Source organism: Myiozetetes cayanensis, unplaced genomic scaffold, assembly GCF_022539395.1.
Source record: "Myiozetetes cayanensis isolate MyiCay16 unplaced genomic scaffold, myiCay2020 scf1, whole genome shotgun sequence".
Lineage (NCBI taxonomy): Eukaryota > Metazoa > Chordata > Aves > Passeriformes > Tyrannidae > Myiozetetes > Myiozetetes cayanensis.
In genome coordinates, this window is record NW_026086604.1 from 127,986,174 (window position 1) to 128,013,719 (window position 27,546).

General features: G+C 38.7%; 2 protein-coding genes across 7 annotated transcripts in view; one reads left to right on the forward strand and one right to left on the reverse strand.

Moving 5' to 3' along the window:
* The first annotated feature begins 111 nt into the window (after positions 1 to 111).
* Positions 112 to 11,656, forward strand: LOC126649529 (lanosterol 14-alpha demethylase). Its single transcript, XM_050333752.1, has 10 exons — positions 112 to 314; positions 1,261 to 1,359; positions 2,264 to 2,440; positions 5,895 to 6,021; positions 7,120 to 7,294; positions 7,467 to 7,586; positions 8,025 to 8,220; positions 8,775 to 8,870; positions 9,754 to 9,922; positions 10,592 to 11,656. Exons 1-10 carry the CDS (start codon positions 141 to 143, stop codon positions 10,768 to 10,770), a joined length of 1,512 nt encoding a protein of 503 aa, XP_050189709.1. The 5' UTR covers positions 112 to 140; the 3' UTR covers positions 10,771 to 11,656.
* Positions 11,657 to 12,049: 393 nt separating this feature from the next.
* Positions 12,050 to 27,546, reverse strand: part of AKAP9 (A-kinase anchoring protein 9) — a 112,467-nt gene continuing 96,970 nt past the window's right edge. For 4 of the 6 annotated variants that reach the window (XM_050333698.1, XM_050333737.1, XM_050333730.1 and 1 more), the window contains 15 exons: positions 26,822 to 27,013; positions 25,741 to 25,929; positions 24,942 to 25,077; positions 23,974 to 24,190; positions 22,866 to 23,016; positions 21,291 to 21,959; positions 19,756 to 19,955; positions 18,773 to 18,881; positions 17,722 to 17,907; positions 17,034 to 17,234; positions 16,405 to 16,637; positions 15,265 to 15,350; positions 14,431 to 14,551; positions 13,119 to 13,258; positions 12,050 to 12,681 (listed from right to left, as the gene is read on the reverse strand). In XM_050333698.1, coding sequence (XP_050189655.1) covers positions 12,638 to 12,681; positions 13,119 to 13,258; positions 14,431 to 14,551; positions 15,265 to 15,350; positions 16,405 to 16,637; positions 17,034 to 17,234; positions 17,722 to 17,907; positions 18,773 to 18,881; positions 19,756 to 19,955; positions 21,291 to 21,959; positions 22,866 to 23,016; positions 23,974 to 24,190; positions 24,942 to 25,077; positions 25,741 to 25,929; positions 26,822 to 27,013 — 2,874 coding nt within the window. In that variant the 3' untranslated portion in view covers positions 12,050 to 12,637. The remainder of the gene's footprint in view (positions 12,682 to 13,118; positions 13,259 to 14,430; positions 14,552 to 15,264; positions 15,351 to 16,404; positions 16,638 to 17,033; positions 17,235 to 17,721; positions 17,908 to 18,772; positions 18,882 to 19,755; positions 19,956 to 21,290; positions 21,960 to 22,865; positions 23,017 to 23,973; positions 24,191 to 24,941; positions 25,078 to 25,740; positions 25,930 to 26,821; positions 27,014 to 27,546) is intronic. The other 2 variants (XM_050333706.1, XM_050333723.1) reach the window with 2 other exon arrangements.

Genomic DNA, 27,546 nt, shown 5'->3' on the forward strand with positions numbered 1-27,546 from the left:
AGCGCCGGGAATCGTCACCCGCGCTCGGATCAGCCCAGCGCCGGGAATCGTCACCCGCGCTCGGATCAGCCCAGCGCCGGGGGCGGGGCCGTCCCGCCCCGCCCTGCCTTGTCCCGCGGCGCCGAGCCGAGCCCCGGCGGATGGCGGCGGTGGGTGAGGAGATGCTGAGCCTGATGGAGGTCGGCAGGTCCCTGCTGGAGCGGGTGGCCGTCGGCAACCCCCTTTCCCTGGTGCTGGCAGCCTCCGCCTTCGCGCTCAGCCTCGGGTACCTGTTCCAGCTGGGGTACCGGCGCCACCTCGGGGCCGACCAGAAGGTAAGGGCTGGGGGGCGGTGGGGCCAGGGAGAGGCGACGGGCCGGGCAGGGGACCCGGCGGGCTCCGCCGCTTTCCCACGGGGGTAGGTCCCCGCGGGGCAGCGGGACGGGGAGAAGGGCGCTCTCCCTTCGGGTGCGGGCGGGGAAGCAGAGATGCGCTCCCCTCGGGACTGCCCTTCTTGGGAGCGCAGGGGAAGGGGTGGTGGAATCCAAGTGTGTGGGAGTGGGCTCAGGAAAGCGAGGAGCGTTTCCAGCAGCATCCCCTGGGCGGTTTCTGGCGGGAGTTGCGGTTGTTTCGCCCTCGGCCCCGCTGGTTGGTTCCGCGGGAGGCGGAGGCGCTCAGACCTTGCAGGGGCAAAGGCCGTTCCCGATGCTGTCTCATCGATGGAGCTTAAAAGAAGGCGCCCGTTTATCTGTAAACCCCTTCCTAACCTGAAGCTGGGTGCTTTGGGGACGCTGTTTAACCAGCCGTCAACGCCGTTTTGTTTCTGAGTGCCTTCGTTTCAACTGCAGTACCTTTCAGAGGCGGCATACAAGAATCTTAATCGCATTCACTTTATTTTAATCCTTGCTGCTTTCAAATGTGGCTCAGTTAAAAACAAAATAATCAGTTGTCCAATGTCGGCCTTTTCACAAAAGAGTTTAAACAAACATGTATAAAACCTTCTCTGCAGTTAGTTTTTATATAAATGGATATGATTTTATTACTTTTGGGCACTGGGACATGCCAGGGAAGTGGTCAGAGCACCAAGCCTGCCAGAGTTCCAGAAGCCTTTGGACAGTGCTCTCAGGCACATGGTGTGACTCTTGGGCCAGTTCTGTGTAGGGCCAGGACTTGGACTTCAATCCTTGTGGGTCCCTTCCAAGTCAGAGTATTCTGTTATTCTGTGATTCTACGATACTCTCTGAAGAAAAGTCAATAATTATTTTTCTCTTTCTTCCTCAGAAATACCCACCTTTTATTTCATCAGGCATCCCTTTCCTTGGACATGCCATCGCATTTGGAAAAAGTCCCATTGAATTTTTGGAAAATGCTTATGACAAAGTATGTTTTCCCACATGACTGGCTGAGCATATGCTAAAATATTTTTGTGTATCTATCAAGTTCTCTCTCTGGAGCCTGTTTAAAATCAATTCATTCTCACTTACCACCTTGAATATAGAACAGAGTGCGCACAGTAAGCTCTGGTATCTTCAGATCTCTTTATGTACACTGTTTTTAGAGAAGTAGTGTTTTCTGAGCTCTCTCTTGTAATTCATGTGTAAAAGATATGTTTGTATATTTGGGTAATACTCGTAGCTGGCTCACAAGTTAATTAAAAAAACCATTTTAATGACATTATTTTCTGCCTTAATTGGTATCTTTGAATCACATTTTTTACTAATCTGTGACCAGGCTGGAATGTAGCTGATCAGCTCTGAGGCAACTTGATGAATGTTAAGGCCTTGCTGATGTTAAAAGGGCTGGTAAACCTCAGTAGCTTTTATACTGTAACAACCCAAAAGAAATTAACTAAGTCATTAATTCCAATGAAATTAGATTCTGCATGAAGGTCTGCTGGAGATGACTTTTAAATTTTAAAACCTTATTTGCTCTTAATTACCTATGCGTAACTCCAAATCCAGATTTTTTTGAGATAGTGTTTGTAGATTGCTGGAGGCAGTATGTGCTGTCATTTCCCTCTAGTTTTTGTAGTGTCACTGATCTTTTATTTATGTTTTTTAAATGGTTTCAAAATGTGCAAGATCACATATGTTCATTATAACATTAGATATAGTAAGTGTATTGAGAACAGAATTTAAATGTGGTTTAAAATTTTTATATCTTTATTAAATCTGTGGATACTTCTTAGGAGAGAAAGTAATTTATGGAAGACTGTACACAGATAGGGATTTAATGATTTGTGTTCTTAGTTAAAATAAATTGTTGCTTTGGTTTTTTTTTTAAGTATGGACCTGTGTTCAGTTTCACTATGGTTGGCAAGACGTTCACTTACTTACTGGGTAGTGATGCTGCTGCTCTACTGTTCAACAGTAAAAATGAAGATTTGAATGCAGAGGATGTATATTCCCGCTTAACTACACCAGTTTTTGGAAAAGGAGTTGCTTATGATGTGCCTAATGCGGTATGTATTTTAAAGATCAGATGAACAGAAACGTAGTGTAATTTGACTTCTGAGTAAGCAGCCCTGAGCTCTTGGCTCTGTATGATGGGATTGTGTGTTCATATACAATTCTGGCATATTGCAGTAGGTAAATAGTCTCATTTGTATAATCAAGACTGAGCATGTTCACGTTGCTTTCTTTACCACCTGGCCATTGTTCAGTCTGGGTGTTATATTTTGTTCTTGAAACCATCTAATCACAGAGGAAAAACTAGTAAGTGAGTCACTTTTTCCTTCCCTTGCAGCCACCACTGACTGCAGACGATTTTTCCTTTCCAGGCAACTTTAGGTTTTTCTTTCTGAGACAGCTTTTAAGAGTGATAACTTTTCATTTAATGCCAGACAAACCTAGACATGGAAGTAATAATTTAATAGTTTGTACCACAAGGTTTGCCTTGCCCAGGCAAAAGTCATTCTGCATGTGTTTGCAGAATACAGTCTGCATGGAAGCACAGAAGCTGTGTCACGTACCATTGCGTCTGAGCTAAGCGTTGGCGGCTTTCTTGTTTGGGAGCGTGGGCTGTTATGTCAGACTCTCAAACTGCAGAAGGGAACTTTTCTGTGGAGAGACTTGCTCCACTGGGACTCTGTGGCAGAAACACCACTGTGGTACTTTTTGATTTTTAGTTTTGGCCTGATTTTGTGTGTATAAATGCCAGTTATTTGACTGGTAATAGTTTCTGTGACCATCAGTTCTTTTCCTCCTTAGCGTGCCTCTTCGTTCTTCCCTACCTACTGGGGTGATTGCTGCCCTATAAATTATGTGGCTTAGGAGCAGTCATCATTATTCACTTCGCCTCCACACCTGCATTTTGCCGTGATCCACAAAGTATGTGTGGTGTTCTTACCCAGTTCTTTTGGGAATCTCCTATACATCTGACTACCAACATCTTGCTACTTTGTAAATAAGGAAGGGCGAACTTGGTTGTCTCTTGCTTTGTCAGGAAGTACTAAATTGTGGATTGGCAGTGTTACAAAAGTTTGGTGTAAGGATTGGTTGGTTGGGTGGTGGGCTTTTTTGCACTTGATGGATTTGCATAGCTCCTCCTGTTGAGAATGAAACTAGCAGGACTGCAGCCTGGACAGCAAGTAGGAGACTGTGCCTTGTGTCCTACGAGAGCTCTTCCACAAGTGGAGCCGTTCTAACAGACTTGTTTCTACCAGTTCCCATAGTAGGGAGATCTTTCCCGAGAAGTCAGGGATGGAGTTGTGAATCCCTTTTGCAGCTCCTGGAGTGCAGAGGGTGCATGATTCTCTGCAATACATCTTTCATGTTCCTCTCTGGTACATACTAGTTCCAGAAAAAGTGTCTGTCAATCAGACACAGACTGCTAAATTGGCCAGATTGTCACTGTGTTGTGCTGCTTCTTTGGATTCTGTCACAGGATGTCTGCTTGAAACTGAAAGGTGATGGTTTGTCCTTAATTCTGTGAAAGTTTGCCCGCTTGTTACAGCTGTTTTGACTTCTGCTTTCATGCTCTACAGTTTGTGGATAGATTTGAATGTCTTAATTCAAGGGCTAGTGCTTTGATGGGATCTAATCTCATCTGTCAGGAGTTTTATAGAACTTTCAGTAAGCTCCTTGGAAATGGACATTTTTTTACAACTGTGTACCTCAGGCATATAGGGATGATTAAGGCCTCCTACCTCAAAAGTCCACCATATACAGCTTTTTTTTTTTTTTCCTTTTCTGAAATGAAGTCTTTTTGCAGGGTTACCCTAGGTTTTTTTTTTCCCCTAGAATGTGTTTGACTCCTGTTTTAGTCAAGAGAATAATCTTTTCATATTACTCAGTAAGCCTTGGGTGTCTGTGGATAAGTCTATTTAATTTATGTCTTTGATACCAGAAGGACTTTTTCCTTATTTTTTCTGCAGATTCAGGTTCCTCAGAAAATTGCCCTTTTTCCATGAAAAAATGTTTCCACAAATTGCCTTTTTTCCACGAAAAGATTATTTTTTTCTACAGCAGGGAGATGCAGGGACTTTACTATTGACATACACTGATTATTTCTAGTTTCCCTCTGTGAAGGTAGGTATGCTCAGTTGTGGCTGGAATGCATTCTGATAGAGGTGAGCTGGTTTTTTGCATAGTGTTACCACCACCATTTCATTTCAGACATCTAATGGGAAGGCATTTAGAGAGCCACAGAAAATTTCACTGGCATTCTACAGTTGATGGATCATCCCAAACTTCGAGACTCCCTTCTCTCTGCTTAAGCTTTTAAGTATCTCTTCATTCTGTCAGTGACTTTCAGTCACATGTTTAGAAGAACCACCCCTTTACTCTTTAAAATGAAGAAGTTGCTTATTTACCAGTGATTCTGGTAATTGTTAATATGCATAGTCTCTCTCTCTATAAATCTGTATAGCCTCATTGATGCATGTATCGACTCATATTCACTCTTTGTTTCCTCACTCCAAGCCTCTTGGAGACAGTTTCCCAAGAGGAGCTGAAATGGCAGAGGATGTGTTCACTCCTGTGTTATTCCTGTCTCCATCAAGCTGGAGATTGGCTAGCGTGTTGCAAGGGAAAATGTGCTTGTCTCTTTGCTGCGTGGCATGTGTACCCTCAGAGAGACTTCTGGGGTCCCAACTGCATTCTCAAAAGAGAAGTTTTTAGGAAGTAACCTTTCTTTTTATGCCTTTTGTTCTGTGAGTAACTTTATAGTACAGATAGGACAGATGCCTCATTCATAATTTGGGCTTAAAAATCTAATATTTAATTTTCTGAGTCGATGTCCTGTCAGTTCATTGAGTGGTTCTCATCTAAGAAAGGGCTTTTCACCAGTAGGTTTATTAGCTTTGAGTGTATACAAAGCAGAAGAGGTGAGAGGCGTGCGAAGCTCACTGTTTTCCTAGGAAGCAGCTTGCCTCCTGCTTCTGTGTCTGACCTCTTGGACAGTGATCAAACGGCTTTGTAAAAGAAAGGGTCATGTCTAGTCCAGGAGTGAGGTATGACTGCCTGAGAGAAGACAGGAGGGGGAGAGAAAGAAGGAGGCCACCTAACAACACAGGCTGAATCTGGACTTTGCAAGGACAGGGCTGATTATGTTTGTGATTATATATCTAAAGGGTGATTCATATTTCAACCTTGAATGCATCTTGTATCTTCAGGGATTAAGCTTAACGAAGATACAAAAATAATTTTTTGTTTTGGTACTGCAAAAGAGAGAACCACAGCTCCTTTCAGCTATTATTTTACTTGGACATTTCTAAACTGTTGCTTGAAAAACAAAGAAGGTGAAAAACAGAATATTACCTACTACTTATATTTGAGGAAGTGCTGTACCTTGCAGTCCTAATTATAATCCCTATTTATTTCTGGATGTTCTTATAGTACAAATGCTGATAAGTTTTAATTATGTTAATATGATGATCCTTGTACTGAATGCTTTTCTGTCTTTGTTCCTTTTAGGTATTTTTGGAACAGAAGAAGATGCTCAAAACTGGGCTAAACATTGCCCAGTTTAAACAGCATGTATCTGTGATTGAAAAAGAAACAAAGGAATATTTCAAAGCATGGGGAGAGAGTGGAGAGAAAAGTAAGCAATATCAGATGCATTTTTCCTCCTGTTTTCTGGGAAGGAATTAAGGTCAATGCAGTGTGTTTTTTGTAAATGATGTACTGCAACATTAAAGAGATTAAAAATTACATAGGTAAAAGTGTACTGAACATCAGAAGAAGCAAAATGCAGGTTTAAAATAAAATTTAAGGCTATTGGAGAAAAAAGCTGCTCAGAAAATTACTGAAAAAAATGAAGAACTGTCTTAGTTTTGCTTTCTTAGCTCACAGACAGCACACCTCTTGTGATCATTTTGCACGACATCACTTCCTAGTCCCTAGGAAAAGCTGCTGCTCTGACTCCCCAGAGCCTGTGCTGGAGATCTTAAGCTCAGGGACCTTCTACACTGAAAAATTGCATTCCTAAAGCTGATATGGTTAGGTTAGTGATCTAAGTGAAATTTGTTTTTTATTTCCCATTCTCAACTAGCCTATTAGACATACACCATCCCCCTTGCTGCAAGCCCCCAGCTGCATAACAGTGTCAGAAGTATTATTTATTTAAGCATATGTATTTCAATACATTAAATGTATGTATTATTTTAATATATTGAAATATTTTGAAAGTATATCATTTATATAGTAAATAACATGGTAATATAGTCAATAACATGGTAATATATAATTTGATATTTAAATATGTAAGTACTATTATATAAAAATAATTCAGTGAGCAGCAAAACTAACTGGTTTCCCATGGATTTGGATTTCAGGTTTAATTTTTTGTATGATTTCACTTATATTTATAAAAGATTGAGCTTGTGATGCATGGATTGCTTTGGAAGGATTGCTATCTCTGCTAGAAAAATTTCTAGAAAGAAATACCTTAGAGAAAAGGTGTTGAAATCAGTGATCTAATTAAAAAGTTTTTTGAAGAGACACTTCATAGACATATAGAAATTTTAAATTGGATGCTTCATTCTCCTAGTCAAACAATCTAAAACTCTATTTTACATTATTAATCTGTGTCCAGTTACTTATTTTTTTCTTCTGCAAAATAAAAATGAAGAATGACCTGTAAAACATGACATCTCAAATGAGATGCATCTTCAGTAATGTTTTTCAAATCTTTCCTCAGACCTGTTTGAAGCCCTTTCGGAACTTATCATTTTGACAGCAAGTCATTGCTTACATGGGAAAGAAATCAGAAGCTTGCTGAATGAGAAGGTGGCTCAGCTGTATGCCGATCTGGATGGGGGTTTTACTCATGCTGCCTGGCTTCTGCCAGGTTGGCTACCTCTGCCGAGCTTCAGGTACCAGGAATAACAGATGAAGCAACTTAAGCATTTTGTCTAAGCATCATTTGTTGTTTGGATTGTCCTCCACCCCCACCATTTCTTGTTTGTAAGCTATTCTAGACATCCCAATAAATCCTCATGAGCATTTTAGGTATGAAGTTGCTAACAGAAGTGTTTTGAATCACAGACGTCGAGATCGAGCACACAGAGAAATAAAGAATATCTTCTACAAAGTTATCCAGAAACGTCGGAAGTCTGAGGAGAAGGAGGATGACATGCTCCAAACTCTACTTGATGCTTCATACAAGTAAGCCAAGGGTTTGGAGACTTGTCAATTTATAGATATTTTACTTTAGCTTTGAGCTCTTCCAAAACCCAGGAAATACTCCCTGATGTTCTGAATTGGTTTTGTTGCCAGCAGTTGGTCCTAGCTGTGTTCTTAAAAACAGCTTTAAAATTTGTCAATGGTTATTCAGATTTCTGAGATTTTCATCAGTGGTTACGAGGGTGCTGAGGTTACTTCCTTTCTCTTTGCTGGCTGTTGGGGAATGATTTTCTTTAAGGCTCCTGAAAGTCTCTTTCCCTCTGTCCTCCCTTCTCGCTATCCCTAAACCTTTTGCCGCTCCATTTAGGGTAGGCAACAAAAGGGTAGCAGGAGACAGAAGAACATTAGAAGAAATTGTAAATGCTGTTGTAACTGGAAGCATGACCAAGTGAATCTCTAACATAACTCCCTCTGATCTAGGGATGGGCGCCCGCTGACGGATGATGAGATAGCTGGAATGCTGATTGGGCTGCTGCTGGCAGGGCAGCACACGTCCTCCACCACCAGTGCCTGGCTTGGCTTCTTCCTCGCCAGAGACAAATCCATACAGGAACAGTGCTATGCCGAACAGAAAGCAGTTTGTGGGGATGACTTGCCACCCTTAACTTATGACCAGGTTTGTATGTTATCTTATTTCTGCTTGGTATTTAAAAAAGTTAAAAAATCAACAGACATGAAATAGAGTCATAGGCTTTGTGACAGAATAATAACTGTGATAACACTGTTTGCCAGTACATCTCCTCCTCTCTTCCTGTCCAGGTAAATTTTCAGCTTGATACTGTTTCTTTCATCAGTGTTCATTAAAGAAATTACAGTTTCTATTTCTGTTTAAGAAATGGTAGTTCTGTAGAGGAGGAAGATCCTCATATTCCCACTAAAGAAAGTGATGCTGTGTGACCTTGTTCTTTAATTAGGCAACAGAAAATACTCAGGAAACAGATCAGTAAGAAACTAGTTATATTTGATTCCACTGGTCAGAAATTTTTTTCCTTCTTAATTGAATCAAATAGAAAAAAAAACGTAGCTCATAAAGTACATGTAAATATGAGCTGCTTACTCTTTTTTTTAATTATTTTTTAAAATTTGTTTTTAAATGATATAAAATGGCATTTTGTTTGTGTTGAATAAACTTGGCTATATTTTGATGTGTAATTTTCTCCATTTTTTCAGCTCAAGGATCTCAGTTTGCTGGATCGCTGTCTAAAAGAAACTTTAAGGCTCAGACCCCCTATAATGACCATGATGAGAATGGCCAGAACTCCCCAGGTGAGGACACTTTTCGGAGCTAACTTTGCTGCAGCAGCACAGGCCAGATCAGAGGTACCTCAGATGGCCGAAGGAAACACAAATGAGCAGTGTTTGCTGGCAGGGAGGAAAGCTGATGGTCGCCTGGGGTTCTGTCAGTGGTAGTGTAGTCAGAGTTGATTGATGAAAGGAATTAATACCTTGAACTTGGCATTTGTTACCTTCATCAGGAATTGTGGCCAGTTTCAGACCCCTCCAGCCCCCAGAAAGCCAGACGTTGATGGAGTGAAGCAAGCAGAGGGCCACAAAGATGGTTGGGGGCTGCAGCACTTGTGGTGAGAGGCTGAGGGAACAGGGTTTTTTTGGCCTGGAGAAGGGCAGGCTCTGAGGGGACCTAGGAACATGCAGCAAAACTGACCCTTTCTTGTAGCTATCAGTTTTACTTAAGCTTAGTTTGGTGCCACCATTTAAAGCTATTTCTTGTTTGCCAGGTATTTTTGATACCTATCATGGAAAAATTTGGCATGCACTTAATACAAGCTAGGAAATCTGAAAGAAAACTTGTTGCTTGTACAAATAAGATACCAAGTCAAATAAGTCAAGTAATTTTTTTGAATTATGTCCCTCCAATGACAAAGGCTCTCAATTTTAAGGTTTGGGTTTTTTTTTAAACCTCCTGTAGAATTGCCAGCCTTATTAAATGAGCTGAAAGGTTCCTGGAACTACTTGAACATTGTGACCTGTACAAGCAAGAGAGAAAGTGTTAGGTTGCATTAATTTTAAATGGCCTTAGCCAAAATCTCTTTTGAAATTTAAGCCTCATGATGCAACACTTCAGGCAACACTTTTAAAGGAAAAGTGGAGACATTTTGTGACGTGTAGGGTCTTGTCTCTTTTCTTGTAGACTGTTGCTGGATACAATATTCCCCCTGGCCATCAGGTCTGTGTATCTCCTACTGTTAACCACAGACTCAGAGACTCCTGGAATGATGCTCTAGACTTCAAGCCTGACCGGTATCTCCAAGAAAACCCAGCAGCTGGAGAGAAATTTGCATACATTCCTTTTGGCGCTGGTGAGTAAGAGAATGCAACACCTTCCTGAGTAAGGGCGTGCTGAGGTGGCTCATACCAGTCACCTCGTACAGCACCTCCCCACACTGTAGCATCTGAGAAGAGGTTTTTTTCTTTCTGTTCCTGCCTGAATGGTTTTTTTTTTTTTTTTTTGGAAGTGCTGTTAAAAGAATTAAGTGAATAGTTTTGCGTTAGTCATAGCTGTATGTATCACTCAGAGCAGTAATCAAAACACATCTTTAGGTTAGCATGTATGATGTTTGATTCAAATCTCTTCAAGTCAAGTCAAGGTAAAACCTGGTATTACAAGGTCAGTTTTAGGCAGAGCAAAAATCTGCAGAGTCATCTTGAGATTATTGTCACAATGCGGTTAGAGTTGATCTCATTTCTCAGTGTTGCAAACGCTTCTCTGCTAGTACATAAATTAATGATTTCTAGTGGGGACAGAACAACACAATTTCATTCCACTTACTCATCTGTTTTATGCAGTAAGAGCTTAGAAAAATAGAGACTTGAGTGAAGTTATGGAATGGGTTATGTCCAACATCAGAGCCTCAGACTGTTTAGAAAGGGGCAACTACTGTCTGCATAAAACTTTTAAAGTTAGCTGGTTTGTGAAAGGGGATTTAATAACAAAAATTTCTAACTGCATTTTATGGCTTTCCCTCTAGGCCGTCATCGCTGCATTGGAGAAAACTTTGCTTATGTTCAAATTAAGACTATTTGGTCTACTTTGCTTCGTTTGTATGAATTTGATCTCATCAATGACTATTTTCCAACTATAAATTATACAACAATGATACACACACCTAACAACCCCGTTATCAGATATAAGAGGAGGTCACTGTAAATTCTGGTCCTAAAGCCTTACTAATCTAAGTTGTGTGAACTAACAGACTTTGGAATAAAATTGTGACAGAATGAGTGGCAAATGGAAGCTGTTGCATCTACTGTTAGGAAAGCAAAAGTCATCTACGAAATGCAAAGTTTTTGGATCTGTTTTGTTTGCCCCCACCATTTACTGCTGCTGTGTATAATTGCTTGTTCTACAACTTTCTCATTGTGTTTTTAAAGCAAAAGTGTCTTTTTTATTGGTGTAACACTTTTAAGATGCATGCCAGCTCTTTAATGAAGAAATAAGTGATTTCTACAAGTGGAACTTTTTTACTTTTGAAAAATAATTAAAGATTACTTTCCCCAGATAATTAAGGGGCAAGGCTGAATACCTTACCTCTGCACTCAATTACCGTTAATCCACCAGGGAATGGGCACTACAGGGGAATGCACTTGGTGGTGCTCTTCCTTTGGCATTTATGATTCTGTTCCAGGCAAGTGAGGGATGGTCTTGGCTGATTTAATAAAATCTTACAGCTAAGTAGTAGGCAGAGTGCAAAATGTTCACAGGTAAGTTCAAGAATGTCATTTAACTGTCTAACTTGAAGTAGTGGTAAAATGCTTAGGTTCAGAAAGCAATGAATCTCTAAAAAAAAGTTTTGAAAATAGAGATCTCTGGAAGCTGGATGTACAGTGTGAAAGTAATGTGATACAAAACCATGAATTTTGTAAATGTTTGTGTATAAAGGGTCACAAATTAAATGAAATAGCTGAATGTTGTCCAGTTTGGTACTGATGGACCAATTATGCAGGATTGTTAAATGGTATTTGGTTCAAAAGTGGTGCTGATAAATGGTAATGAGTCTGCCTCATGTGAATTTTGAATTAAATTTATAAACAAACCTCTTGGGGAAGTTCTCTGTGCCCAACTCTGTCAGTTCTTTTTGGAAAGCTCTCGTAAGTAAATTTGTAATAAAGCAACTTGAATTAGTCATGCTAAGATCTCCCTCCCCCCTTTATCAGTGTAGCAAGAGCTTTGTCCTGTCTTTCCTGGTCTGAACTCACTTACGAAACCTTGTGTTTGTATCAGTCATGGCAGCTGAGGGAGTGCAGGATCTTCTCTTCCAGCCCTGTCAGATGTGACCAGGAACTGCAGAAACCAGGCTCGTACCTGTCCTTCTCTTTAGTAGCAGTGCTTTGGAATCTGTAAAAAGTAAAGCTGCAGCCACTACAATTAGGAGCACAGGCAGGAACAACCTGTTCCGTGTGAATAAGGGAGCAGTTCTTGAACACACTTAGAAGCATGAAGTCATCTTTATTTCAGTACTTTGACAAAATACCGATAAAATTCAAAACTTCTACCATTACAAAAATAGGTCTCTACAAGTGATATTCTGTCTGCACTGCCAGTAGCAAATATTACGAGAATCAATGTAATTTCAGTAGCCTTGCCAGAAAAAGTGCAAGTAAACTTTGCTGAATGTAGCTCAATTTAATTAATACACAAGTTTCATCTTCGCACCCTTTTCATAAATACACACTTCATAAGTTAATCATTTAAATTAGCATTCCACAAATATACATGTAATTTAATGGTGGGGGTTTTTTGTTTTGGGTTGGGGGGGATTTTTTTGGGTTTTTTGTTTGTTTGGAGTTTTTTTTTGTTTGGTTGTTTTTTTTTTTCCCCTATGAACACAAAGTGCCTACATACATAAATCCCAGTCTATGTGGGTGTGCCAGGATGGAACTGTATACAATCGTATAGCTGTGTTCATATTGGTCCCACAATATACACGTTGTACAAAAGCATGGAAAGAGCACAGATTTTACAGAAGGCAATCTGTTAGCATCACTGCCAGTGATGGACATGTTGAAGGGTATTATTATCTTCTCATACCCATGTGCAACTGAGTGTATGATGTTGAACCTGTAAGATGGAGAAAAATTTTCATCAAGATTACTTGGAACAAGTATATCAAGATGCACCAGTGACATTCAGCTGAATAAGCTTGAAAGATTTTACATGGAAAATCACAGAATAGTTTGGGTTGGAAGGGACCTTTAAAGGTCAAATCTTTCAAAAACAAAGCTTCTCCAAATGATGGATTTTGTGCTGAAGTAAGACTTCAGCACAGTAACTTCAAAAATCAAGGTTGATAAATTCCATCCCATTGTTCTGACAATTTTTTTGATGTACTCCTTTTGCAGCACAAAAGGAGCTACAGATCAGAAAAATGCCTCTTAAGGCTGAAAATGCCTACAATCAAAGTTGTTGTTTGTATGTTATTTTGAGAGAAGCAGCACACACTTGGAAGTGTGCCTTGTGCTCCCAGGAGCCACAGGGAGGGCTACCTGAGCCCTTACCTGACTGCACGCTTCCAAGTCGCTTCTGTAGTGCCTCCAGCCTGTGGATGTAATCTGTCAGAGCTCTTTCGGGATCGTAGTTCTGCAGTTGAGAACAGGTGAAAGAGACTGGGTTTAAATCAGCGTGCATCCCATGGAACCTGGAGGCAGAACAACACACACATTGTCAGAAAGTGAAATTTCAAGTAAAAGTATCAGCAGACACAGCAGAATACTGTAGGTAGGGATACCTTATGGCCTGGCCTGCATGTCCCTTAGCTTACCCATGTGGTAGCCAGCACATCATACCTATTTAATCTCCCTGCCATATATTGCCCAAGCCATCATACTGCCTCCCCAAGAGAAACCACTCTGCCCACTCTTCTTTACTACACTTGATTTGTTGCTGCATTTCTATGGGACGGAGACTGACCAGCAAATTCCTATTGAGACTGCAGCAGAAGCCATGGTAGGTGAAACTTTGCTTTCTATTAAGAAGCTTATGTGAACAAGGACACCACCACCTTTACAGGATTCTACCTCTTGTCATTATTCTCTATAAGTAAAAGCCAACAGTGGCTATAATAGATTAAAGGGGTTTTTCCATGTAAACTGTTAAAGTCATCACAAACTAAGATTATACAGATGAATGATAATGAATAAATGTACATGAAAATGAAAAACCAAAATTGCTCGAATCTGATATTCAGTGAAGATGTGAGCTCACAACTTCATATAAGCTCATCAAAGGCTGATGGCACTCATAAAACATTGCCCCTGATGAAGAATAGCCAGTTTCACAGGCGTCTGACTCACTGATATCTCTGGTATCACAGCTTAGGGCAGCCAACTAAAGAGATGTGATCAAGAACAAGCAGTGGAGTTGCCAAGGAGCTTCCTGAGGCTGCAGCAATTCCTCCCTGCCCACAGTAAGCAGGTGACCTCAGCCACAGTGGGCGGCCCTGCTTTTGCTTTCCTTTGGCTGAGGGCACCTGCAGCAGCCCCTGTCCACAGCACACTGCTGCCAACCAGCAGGGTGGGCAGGATTGCTGGGTCGCAAAGCCCAGACCCTACAGGTGTAGGTAAGCACAGCTCCATCCAGGATCTCCGCCAGTTCCGAGAACGTGGCGCAAACCAGACTTCAGAAGTGTGCAAGCTTTGGCCTTGATCAGGTGATAAGTAATCGCACCCTGAATGCCTGAGACATAATTCTTTATATATCCTTACAAAAAAGTTAAATCTTACGGCATCAAAGATTACAAACCTTAGCAGTAAACACTGATGCTTTCATTTAGTTAAACAGTGTCTGACAGAGAATAATAATAAAACGTACGTATGTTGAAAGTTTACAGGAGATCTAGGAGACTCCATGCCTGACCTGGATCTATAGGAATGTCTTTGTTCTCCATAAAGATCCATGCCACCAGAGAATGAATCAGGCCGTAATTCATTACCTAGAAATAGAAAAAGCAACATCTTGAAAACTAAAACAAAACAAAACAAAACAAACACCAAAAAACCCCCCACACCTTTTGCACTTTACTGAGAATCTCAAATGTGAGTTTTCTGTTTGCATATCACAAAAATAGTATTTAACAAATGTAGACCCCTTTCAGACTCCCTCAGGGAAAAGCAGAGGTGAAACTCTGGCCTCACTGAAGTTAATGAGAAAACTGACAGACTGAGCAAGGGTTTTAGTGCAGCCCTAGACAGTCAGTAAATCATAAGCTTCTGATTCTCCTTAGATTCCTGCAAAAAAGCAATCAGAAAACCATTATTTCCCAGACTTTAAGCTATAACAAAAGAATGACAAGCTTTTGTTCTGAGGAGAAGGCCAAGGTGCAGATCTCCTAGAAAAACTCCAATGACGCAGCTAAAATTGCTTTCATGAACACACTCCATAGGGAAAGCTTCCATATTTTTTTAAATCTCACAAACGATGGAGTAAAACGAGACTGAAGAGAAAGCAAATAGGTTAGTGTCTGTGCTGAGCATGGAAACTCAGAAAACTGAGAAATAGATTAATCCAAGCAATTACAGCAAAAGGAAGGGGGAACAGCCCCCATTCATTCCACAAGACAAAAATATAAATTAAAAACCATCTCAATTAAGCAGTGGTGTGACTTGTAAATACCATCTCTTCAGTCATTACTGGACTCTGATTTACCTGTGTTCTGGCTAAAGACATCCCTGTTGATACTCAGAATACCAGGACCTGTAACTCTGTGCCATCGACGAACCAAGAACTTCATTCTGCATTTCAAATTAAAAAACAACAGCTTCAGGATAAATGAAATAGTCTGATAAAAGTAATCTGCTCCTTGTATTCTAGGAGATATAAGAATTTCTTGAACAAGCAAAAATTAATGGATGAGTGTCTAAAACCTGAATATCAAATAGAAAACATCCTTATACACATCCCTAAGAAAGACCATCTTTTGTCCAAGCCTGCTTTCAGCTTCACCTCTGCAATTCCAGTAATTCCAGAGGTGCTGCATAGGTTGAAGTGGACAGCAAATGGCTCAAGCACCTAAACAACAGTGCATCAGCATGTTAAAATTATACTTATTATAATAATTTATTTATAATTTAATTATATTTATATAATAATATACTTATTATATTAATTATAATTTTTTGCCCTGTTGCAGTCCCAAAACTGCAACTGCAGAGTGCTATGAGTAAAAACCTCACTTACAATAGGTACATGAATAGTTCCTTGAATTCATACTATGCACAAGGCTCAGAACAATAGCAAGCAGAAGTGCTTGGGGATTCAAACCTTTGTGAAGAAGGTTTGTTACAACACGGTAGTACTATGTTGTAATGAACTTTACTTTTTCTTCCTTGTTGATTCCTGCTCATCCTTAGTCTTGTGAAATTCAAAGGACTGCCTAGACGGAGAAAATTAGTTCCTAAATCTGCATTATATGTAAGAATTTAATCTTTAAAGGAAATGAAGTTGCAGATAAAACCTTTGCAAATAAATGCAATCCCTAGAATTGATAATAATTTTTTTTTTTAATATTATGACTTTATCCAGTACACTCCATCAGTGATTATCAAATACAGAACCCTTTTCAAATACAATCATACTTCTTATTCCTATTACAGAATTTACCATGCTCTTCTCAACTTGTTACCCTACGCAGTATCTACCTATAGGTATGAATAAATCCATCCTGTTTAAATGTACCATTTAAACAGGATGGAACACAATGAGTTCTAGATTTCACTAGAGAGCTAGAAAAGCCTTTATTAAACTGCAGAGTCACACCTGTTCAAAATGTAACTTCCTTCCCTTTACCTTGAAATTGCGATGGACACTCTGACCGCAGAGCGAAATCGTGTAAAACCCTTAGAATGATGGGTGATGATTTCGAGGTCTGTGTAGGAGGGCTGTCCACCCATCCGTGCTATGAGGGCCAGTGTGGCTTCTTCACACTCCTGAAATCCGCCTAGTAACAGCAGCAAATATTTTTTCTGATATATGAGAGCTTTCCGAAAGCTCTCTGCTCGTAGGTATTTGCCATAAATTCTCTGCAACAACAAAAAAAAGACAAAAGGCCCCATAAGCTCCAAGAACGATTACAGTTAGAAGTCTTTTGACACCATTACTTCTACAGCATTTCTGTGATGATTCATTTCTCCCTATCATGGAGGAAACTGCACTGCTGCTCACACTTGTTGAATGCAGCTTCATAATCTGAGGGTCACCTAAGCAGCAAGAAACAGAGCATACACAAAGGACAATGTAGGTGCTTACATGTCATTCTTGGGGAGAAAAACTAACAGTCTGGTATCTGAGGATCAACATTTTAAAACTGAATTAATATCGGTTTACTTTGAATAAGCAGAGTGAACACAACAAAAAATAGGTCCAAGTAAAAATGAAAAGCAGCTGTAGTTAGTATGTGTGCAAAAAAGTCTTCCTACCCTTAAAACAGCATTTTCAGAATCGGATCCCAGTTCTCTGAGGAAAGCCTCGCTCCTGAGCTCTGCTCTCAGCTTGGAGAGCTCTGCATCAGCTTGTTTCAAAGATTTCTGCAGCGACAGCCTTTCTCTGTTCCAAGTTTCCCTCTCAGAGGCAACAAGAGTATCAATATTAACTCCAACATCCGATGAGGGCCTAGAAGACTGAAGACAAAAGAAACTGAATTTGAACCACACAGTTTGGAAAAACTTAAGCTGTGTTATTCTAGTAGTTGGTTTGGTGAAGAGCTCATAAAATTAATGAGAGAAAAACTATCCACTGATTGGATCTGAGGCCACACTTGCATTCTGACACCTCAAAAGCAGTGAATTTAGGAGCCTGATCAATGCCTTGAAAAATACAACTTCTCCAAAAAACCCACGCCCTCAGTTGGATCATACTAGCTTCATGATCCTGAAGCTCTCTGGATCTATTTGCTACTTATCATGGCAATGAGACACAGATCGAAAAGTGCATTTAAAAGTGAAGAGAGGTTAACAAAAAGCAGCTGGGTAAAATCACAAAGTTTACACTAAACACAGGGAGTTGAGATACACTGAACCACTGAACAACTCACACCCATTTACTCTGCAGAGGGAAGCCAAGAAAGACTATAAATAACCCATTATATCAGCACCAACAAAGACATACGTAGTCCCCAGAAGGTTGTCTGTGCTGGTATCTTCTCAGTTCTTCCTCCAGTTTCATAACAGCATTCCTCAAATTATTCTTTTCTTCACTCAGTTTGCTGACAAAGCCCGTCAGCTCAGCATTTTGTCTCAGCAGCCTCTCAGTCAGTGAGCTAGATGGAGTCCCAGGTGGTAGCACTAGCTTCAGCTACAAGGAAGAAAGAAAACCAAACACAACTTGTATTAGATTCAAGTTGCCAACTTGAAAATGACTGGCTTACAGTGAAAAACTTTTGTAGATAATGACAATAACTTTGTAGCAACTTAAATAAAGAAAACTTCACTGTACACGTAAACCATACATTAGGCGTGACTTCCTTGTCTACACTTATCCTGTACATTATAACAGAATATTTTCATACAAGCTCAATTGTATCAGCTCTAACAATTTGCTAAGTTTTTCTACTACATTTATGTTTATCCAACTTTGAGGAAAAGAAAAACCTCAAAGTTTTTTTCAAGTCACACTGAAAACACTTGCTTAAAGTACAGCCAGGCTCGCTTAAAAATCAAGTATTGCTGAATTCTTTGTAACAGATTATCTCACTTCATTTTTTACACAAGTGCATGCTACTCAATCTTCAGTGGCCTTTCTGTTGGTAAATACAGGACAGTTTAAGTAAATGTCTTGTATCAACACAATACAGCAAATATTAAATGTTGATTTTAATATCAGGAAGAACTGAGCAAAATTTCCTCAGTTACAGGAATACTGCTGAAAGGAAAATACATTTTCTTAAAGAAAAAGCCATGTGATTCAAAATTTTACGATGAACTTGGAAAAGTTTTAATTTGAAAGTTGAAAAATCACTGTTAAAGTATTTAAAATTGACAAAAAAATCAAAAGGGAAGAGGTTTTTACACTTTACCAGCTCCATTCAGAACACTTACTGGAGTTTTCCTCTACAGAGTATAGACCTGAATAAGTACAGGCTTAACAAACTCCTTGCCAGTTTCTGCTCACAGCTCATCATCCAAACTCTCCCACCAGAGTTACAACATTGCACTCTCACCTCTTCCAGACAGGACAATCCGGGCAGTGTTTTTAGTTCTGAAATAACTTCTTCAATAGCATTTTGTACTGCAATGAAATCTTGATCATCTGCTTTTTCAAACTGTAATCTGAAACAAAAGGGACAGTTTCAACAGCAGGTACAGTCTGACACCATGAGCCAGCCTAACAGGACGTTCCATGCATCCCTGGGCACTGGGTCTTTAGCAAATCACTTCAGCACAGTAACTGGAGACATGGCAACATTTTCAAGACTGCCCAGTGACTCTAAACTAAATTGTCTCGATTTGATTAAAAATGTGCATAGAACAACTTCCACTCATTTGTAGACAAGGATGTTCTACATGAAGCACATTTAAAATAGCGGTTCTGCTTCCCAAAAATCTATTGAATCTGTGTGAGCAAAACCTTAGGTATTTTCCACATATACTGCATTCTGCTTTGCCCAAATGAATGAATAAATGAATGTATGTTTAATATTAAATGACCATCACAGCAAAATAAAAACAGATTCAAACCTCCCATGGACCTGGTACCATGTTATTTTTTAATCTTATGGAGACAATAAAAAAAAATCAAGATAAATTTCACTTTACCATATATTTTTTTTTCTTGGGGATAATTCAGAACAATAATCCCTATATATTCATCCCCTTGTACATTGTAAATTATTTAATTACTAAATTGTTTTAAATTCATCTACCTACACCATACCCAATTAAACCTTATCACTTTTCAGAGAAAAAAAAGACAATATTGCTGTGACTTCTAAAGGATCCTGTTAAACATGTAAGATTTAGAGCAGCATTTGATATTCTGTGATCCTGTCTTCCATCAGTGTATCTCAAGTAACAGTATACACTATAAAAATAGAACAACCCCAAATTCAATTAAATCCTGCAGTCTGTGGATTATGATTCAAACCCAAAATATTAGCTTGCTGGTTGCTATTAACAAAACCAAATAGCTGAAGACTGGCCTAACCTGCTAGCAGCTTTCCGAGCCAACTGCTTCAGCTTTGGAGATGCATTTTGCAGCGTTTGTCTGACTTTTTCCAGAATTTCAGTAGCAGCAGAGAAGTCTCCTGTCAGTGTGCGGTAGGTCAATTCATTTGTCTCAGCTCCTTCCATTTTTTGCTGGAGAACCCAATTTCTTGTTCTGTCATTGGGTGTATCCCAAGTAGTCTGGAAAGAAACACGTGTTTTTATATATATATATACAGAATGCATGTGATCCAATGCTGTAAAATGAAAACATATCATTCTGAAACACACCCAGAAAGGGAAGAACAAACAATTCTGACACAGAAAGAGGTTTAGTGTGACTACAGCACTGCTGTAGTGTACCCCTAAACTATCATTTGTGAAAGGTGTAGTGTGATGTCTTTCTTGGCTAAGATCTAGCAATCATAGAGCTACAGTGTGAGTCCAGTTGGCAGGAAGTCACTAAGCCTGCTTCTTCCACCAGCAGCTCCTTTACCACTTGTACATGGAATTTGGGCAACTGGGCCTATGTGTTTTGGTGACCAATTCAGTGTCAGAAGAACAGGGGCAGGTCAAGGAGGTCAGTCCATAGTCACAGGCAACCACACCCCCAATGCTGCCACAAGCCAAGCAATGCCCTGGAGATGTGTTCATCACTAACAACCTCCCAACACTGCCATGGAAAAACTGCTATCCCTCACAAGGAAACCTGAGTCCACAGCTCTGCCACTGGCTGTTTGATTACAGTGTGACACCAATGAAAAAAAGCAGAGTGTTGTAAATGTCACAGGAAGCAGCAGAAGAATCATTATTTGAAATTCCAGGCAGATCCTAAAAAAGCAGATCATACTGTCTGCTGATAAGGAGGACAAAAAAACCCAACAGTTGCTGTCAATCCAATCCAAGAGAAGATATTCACTGACCACAGTGCTGGCAGCTACCTCTGTGCAGAAGAACAAGGTACACAAACTGAGCATGGCAGGAAGGCTGCTGATGTCACAGTTACCAATATACCCAACATCCTGCCTCTAGCTGTAAATAGTTTCAAATGCTTCAGAAGATTAAAACCAGTAGCCAAATTAGATGGAGAGAAAAATTTCCTTCCTGGCTCCACAGACAGATAACTGGCAAATAGCACGGAATGATGTCAAAATGGGCAAAAACATGGTCAGCAAAGAGGCAAGTCTCCTTCCAATCCCTTCCGTGACTATCCACAAATCACTCACCCAGCAACACCTACTTGTACTCCTGCCTATACTGAGACACAAAGTGTGTGTATACATCCAGATGCATTTCTCCTGCTCACACTCCTCCTTACACACTTCTCACACACTCTCAGGAGGAGGTGTGTGAATAGTTTAAGGTAGCAAACTCGAATGCTTTCCCTTTCCCTTTCTCTGGTGCCCATGTTCTATAATCTTAAGGCTATTTTATAGACTGAATAAAGGCACAGAGACACACAGTGCTAATTGAGCAAAAGAATTAAAGCTAAATTGCATATTTCAGTATTACACATTGCTTTCAGTCCTACTGTACCTCATTTGGATTGTGGCTTGGTGTCCTTTCGGCTTCCTTTCTTCCTTCATTCTCCTGCTCTTTTTTCTGTAGATCTTGGATTATTTCCTGCAACCTCTTTGTTTCATTCCCTAATTTATGAACTTCTTGCTTCTTTTCTCCAAGTTGCCACTGAAGGTCTTCTACTCTGGACTCCAGTTCATGAAGTTTCTTCTGTGCCATTATGTTAGCATCTTGTTCTGCTTGTAATGCTTTCCTCTGGATCTGCCTTTCTTTTTCCATTTGCTGTCTCACTTGCACAGATTCCAATTTATACTTCTCCATCTCGCTTACTAACTCCACTATACGGTCATGCTTGTCATCCATTTGTTTCTGTAGCTCTTTAAGTAACTCCTCAGATGGATTAGGTGTTCCAGCTTGCCCCTTATCTTCAGCACTTTGAAGCTGAGCACATAGCTCCTTTTCCCTTTCCAGGGCACTGCTTATTTCGAGAGCTCGAACCTTCTCTGATTCAAGGAGCACCTGCAACTCAGAATTACGGCCTCGCTCACGTGACAGCTGGGCAGCACTGAGTGCTTCTTGGGATTCGATTTTCTGTTGCAGATCAGTTGACAGCTGTTTCTCTTGCTCCAGAAGTTTAGTTAACTGCAAGTTTTTTTGTTTTTGATCTTCAAGAGAAAATTTTAAATCCTTTCAAAAGAAAACAGAAGAACTGATTAAAGCCATTTGCGAATACTTCTCATTATCTTCTGCAAATGGCAAATCTGCTACCTCTACATGTGTTGCTTTTAACAGGTTTTGCTGTTTGTAATTAATGGGACAATACTCTGAATGCTGCAGTTACATCTGATACTAAAATTACATCACAGGTATCTTTATTCTAAAATCAAATCATCTCATAAAAGACTCTTTGTAACGCATATTTTATAATGAGACAAAAAAAGCTATACTTCTAAAACCGAAGATAGCCAGCTGCTTTTACTTTCTCGACATCTGAAAATTTTTCAGGTGTTCAGATTTTTCAACTTCAGATTTCAAGATTTGAATAAATCTATGCTGTTAAAATGATTGCTTTTTTTCTTAATACTAGTACTAGAATACCTGCTCTCTCCCTCACTATACCAAATACTGCAGAGGTACCAAGGAAGCTACTAATGCATTTTCTCCAAAAATAAACTCCCTAGTTTGATTTTCATGAGGTGAAACTGCTGACTTTTAAAATGGAGACAAACAGTATGTCTCCTTAAATAACATTCTTAAATACTATATTTTATTAGTTAGGTTGTGGGGGGGGCTGGGTGTAGCCATGTTAGCAGTATCTTGTCCCCTGGAATAACTCAGGGCCTTTATAGAATCTTTTAATCTTGGCCCTAAAAAGCATTGTAAAATTCCTACTGATTTAAATGGAATGTGAATCAGGTCTTTTTCTTTCTCTGCCACACAGATTCTATACATCTTTCTTCAGCTCTATATGGTATAATCCTGCAGTTGAGAACAGAGCATGCATTGGACAAAAATGTAAGCTGAAATGAAATGTTAACCAAAAGAATATATTTCATTCCTTGATGTTCCAGGCCATTTGGGATTATGAAATACCTCAAGCTCTTCTCTTCCTCTTTCCTCACTGCGCTCTATTTTAGCTTTTTCCTTTTCCAAAGCCCACTGTAGCTCTCTTGATTTTTTCTGTTCATTGGCCATTGTATCCTTGAGAATATCTAGCTCAGCTGCTTTTTCTTTAACTTCAGTCCTAAAAGAGAAATGATCAACCTTTACATTAGGCAATGGTTCTAATCCTACCACAGTAAGGTCACTTACTTGGTATTTATTCTGGCTTGTGCACTCAAAACAGTGTAGCAGAGTAACAGAGTAACTCAAAACGAAAAGAGTTGCACAGCTCAAGAACCACAGAGTGTGTCCATCCTGATATACCTGTAGCTGTCATTTTTTATTAACTTGTGTTTCAGAGGCAGTTAGTGTTCAACCGAATCCAGTCACTGGACAAAATCTGCAAGAATGTGCTTCTTGATGCTATGTGTCTCAAGAGAAGAAATTTATATTGGGGGACAAAGAAAAATCTATGACCCAAATTTTCATTTTTTGCAAATCAATTCTGCATCAGTTTGCAAAAGAATTTTGCTCCCAATAGTCTGTAAGAGCTGTAAGGTAATCTTTAAAGTAATCCCAATTCAAACTCTAGATTAATTTGTTAGCTCTGAGCTGAACATTAAGACACTGTACATGGGCACATCTCTCTGGTACAGGTATAAATAATAATGGCTTTCTTAAGTGCTAAATATTTGGCCTGTTACTTCTGCTACCAACCTGTCAAAGCAAAACTTAGGAGTACTTATGGAAGTACTTGCAAAGTCATCTTAACTTTGAATTTTTTTTCTCCATGATCAGTTTTAGAAGCGGGAAAATCTTTAATAAATATGGTCTACTAATTAGCTCATATACAGTAGCCTACTATGTCAAAATTTTAAAAGAAACTTGATATTAATACCTCATTAAATCAAATTGAATTACATTTTTTACTGAATGGAACAAAAGTCTATTTTTTTCAGATATGTTTTACAGAAAAACTGAGAAACATTTACATTACATGAGATCAACGCCCTTAATAAAATCAGTATTATGATTTCAAATTAGGAAAGGGAATCTTCACAGTCAGCACAGAAAGCTGAACTGCCAACTGAAAGCCAACCTGATGGTTTCTAGGTCCTTGAAGTGCTTGTGCTGTGCTTTAAGGGTTGCTTCAAGCTCTAGTTTGGCTTGTGCCAGTTCGTTCCTCAGCTCTGCGCCCATCATTCTCTCTGAATTCAGCTGTTCCTGAAGCTCAGCTGCTCTGTCCTTCATACTCCGGAGCTCCACTTGCATCTCCAGTATCTGTAACTGCTTCTGCTGCATATTCTCCAGTGCTTCTAACGAGAATACCATCAATATGGAAATTATTTCGTAAACAAACACTGTCCAAAGCTTTCCCTAGCCAGAGCGTAACCACAAGGTTATCATTAAGAGTGATATTTTAAAATAATATATTCTTTCATTAGTGGAATAAAAGCAAAATCATGCCTTTTATACTTGAATACCTTTCACACTTTCAAGAAATCACTTCAACTCCTGAACTTCTTAAAGGCTATAAAATGTGTGCAACTGTATCAATATGCATAATTTGGGTAATGACTCACATAACTGAAGTTAGACATATTATATATGTATACTTATGACCAACTTTTTGTGACTAAACACTGACAGTGAGCTTTAACTTAATTTTAAAGTATCCCTGCTCTCTGAATTTTTTGTTCTTCGTTTTAATTGCTTCTTAGTTTCTACATTATGACAGACTATCCAACTTAGACAATTTCAAATCTGTTGAACCTAAACAGTGAAGCATATACATGGAATATAACCTAAAATACAAGCCCAATTTTTATAGCAATTGAATATAACTTTGTGTCACTTTCAGTTTGATACAAGTCATAAGAACACAGATTATATATTAATTTTTTCAAAATTAGTTGAATAAGATTGAAAAAGATGAAAAGTATGCATGTTCAGAACATGCATATCAAAATCAGAGAGCAAAGAAAGTCAGCATTTTTGTCATTTATGATGTTATGAGCACTGTCATGAAAGCATTTGGAAACACTCATATATTACCACAGAAGTCACCTTGGCTTTTTGAATCAATCTCTTGTTCTCTCTTTGGATTGCTTTTCATCTGAGCATGCAATACTTGAATCTCCATCAGCAAACTTCTTCTATCTGCATTCTGAAGACAGTCCATCGCTGCTCTCTGGTTAGTAGCCTATTAGCATTAGAAACATTTCAAAGTAAAACTCCAGATTTTATTAGAATATCTAATTAGAATAACTAATAATAATAGAATAAAAATATAATATCTGTGGTGTTGATATCACATTTACTTATATATTCATAGTGCATACACATTCAAAACATTTTCAATTAAGTCAATATGATAATATTTTGAAGAACTATTTTTTTATTTCTCTACTAGGCATCAGAGTTACAGAATGAGAAGAGCTATCATTTTTCTGGCAAACTGTAATATTTTTTACTAATCCATCCATGTTCCAGAGGAGGTAACTGACCTCTCTCTGCCCCACAGCAGCCTTATCACTTTCTCTTCCTACAACCTGCTTCATATATACAAGCTCCCTTATTCTCTTAGACAGTATAACATAATTCTAATTAACTTAATGGCATCAGGACAGCTGTGTTTAATTAAAATTGATCTCTCAAAGCTGTATTTTTATTATAGCTTGTGCACCCAAAAATCTCTTTTCCATACCACGTATTTTTTTTAAAGACACCACTTCTCCCTACAAGTCTGACTTTGTTTTCACTCTTAAAACTACTATTAATATGTATATTTTTAATGGATTTATACATTCAAAATTAAAATCTAATGTAGAAAATCACACTTTGACTACAGTACGGTTTATATTACCTGCTCTTGTAGTCTGTGCTCTAACTGATTCATCAATATCACTGCATCTCTTGTGCCCAGTTCTGCAAGTTCAGTTTGAAACGCAGCAAGAAGAACATTTTGTTCCCTCACAAAAAGCTGTTGAATAGCACGCAGAAGTTCTCCTCGCCAGTCTGAGACATTTTCAGGAGACTCAGTACTTGCATAAATCTGCAGTGGTATAAAACAAATTTCATCAGCAGAATCGAAAGATTACATCATTATAATTTTAAGCAAAGAGTGTATTTTCAGTGGAATATTTAGCTTTTCTTACTCAATAACTGTATAACATTCATTCACACATATGGATGCATTTATTGTATATGTTATGATTTCATCTGCATTCACAAATGCTAAACTTACATCCGTGTTTCAGATGGAGGTGATTTTTGTAACCGAAAGCTTAGGCCTGGGGAGTTACTATTTATGTTATTGTATCACATTACTCTTTTAATTTTTATGTTATATGTATGTTCCTTGGCTGTCACAGAGCTATGGAGCAGTGTGCAGATATTGTGTAGGAAAAAGATTTCATTTTAAATTTCATCTCTCCACTTTGCATGCTGAAGGAAATGCTGAAATAATAGAAACTGGCTACATACATCCAAAAGTCTAACTAGGGTAATTTAACAGGCAAGTAAGTCTTAAAAAGTTTTAATAGATCACTGATTAATACTATGTTGTACTTTAAATAATTCTCTCACTACAACATCTCTCACTACAATATCTTTTTAATAGCATCTAAGTTCTATTACACCAATAAATAACATCATTCAAAAATCTACTTTAACTGCTCCTGGAACATGCTTTCAAAATAGAATTCTTTTTAAAAGGTGGATCTATACAGTCAAAAGATATCAATGCACAGAAGAATAAATACAAGCTGTAATTTAAGATAGACTATTACCATAAAGTGCAATAACCAGTTTTACAGCATATTTTTAAAATATTTTGCCTTATAACACTTTGTTTAAGCATTTAAACCACTGAACTGTGAATGTGTCTTATCAGGTAATCATAAATTATTTTTTATTTAGATAGGATCTTATGACGTCATTTATACCTCAGCTTCTCTATGAAGTTGCATTTTTGCAACTAGGTCTTTCAAAGATGAAATGGTGCTTAGAAAAGCTTTTCTTTCCTCTAGCCAAGGTTCTGGCTCTTGCTTATGAGGTGACAGATCTCTTTCACCAAATGGAAATTCAGTGAGAGACAGCACCTGTATGCCTTCATGATGGACTGCTCTCAGCAAACCCTACAATAAATGCAAAAAGAAATCAGTAACGCCAGTAACAACAACACATAATATAACCAACAACGATAATCATAATCTTATTTCATACATATTGGAATACTTGTACTTCTAATTTGATCAGCGTAAAGAAACTATTTATACGTCCTCATATCAAAGATGGACATTTCACTGAGTTACTAATCTCTCTCAAATAGAAATGTATTTAGTAAGTGTATTTTTCCTCAGTTTCAAAAGAAAATATCCAGTGTATATCTGCAAATCAATTTTTAGAATAGCTGCTGATGGAAACTGACATTTTAAAAACAAAGTCTTGGGAAGCTTCCAAGTGAGTTTTGCAATTCATTTTTTGAAATTACTATGAAGCTGGGTCTTTGCCACAAAATATCTTTTCTTAAATGTAATTTATGCATGATACCCTTACTGTTTATCATAAACATGTATGTTTGCTTTCATAACATAGCTATTACTCTACACCTATACCAACAGAATCTATAAAATTATGTAATATTTGATCATGACATTATCATTAATAC

What these genes read in the sequence shown, in the direction of transcription:
- LOC126649529 (XM_050333752.1), top strand. Translation starts at nt 141, where the DNA reads ATGGCGGCGGTGGGTGAGGAGATGCTGAGCCTGATGGAGGTCGGCAGG. An exon ending in TGGAAAATGCTTATGACAAA is followed by an intron (nt 1,360 to 2,263) that starts GTATGTTTTCCC and finishes TTTTTTTTTAAG; the next exon opens with TATGGACCTGTGTTCAGTTT. An exon ending in GGGAGAGAGTGGAGAGAAAA is followed by an intron (nt 6,022 to 7,119) that starts GTAAGCAATATC and finishes ATCTTTCCTCAG; the next exon opens with ACCTGTTTGAAGCCCTTTCG.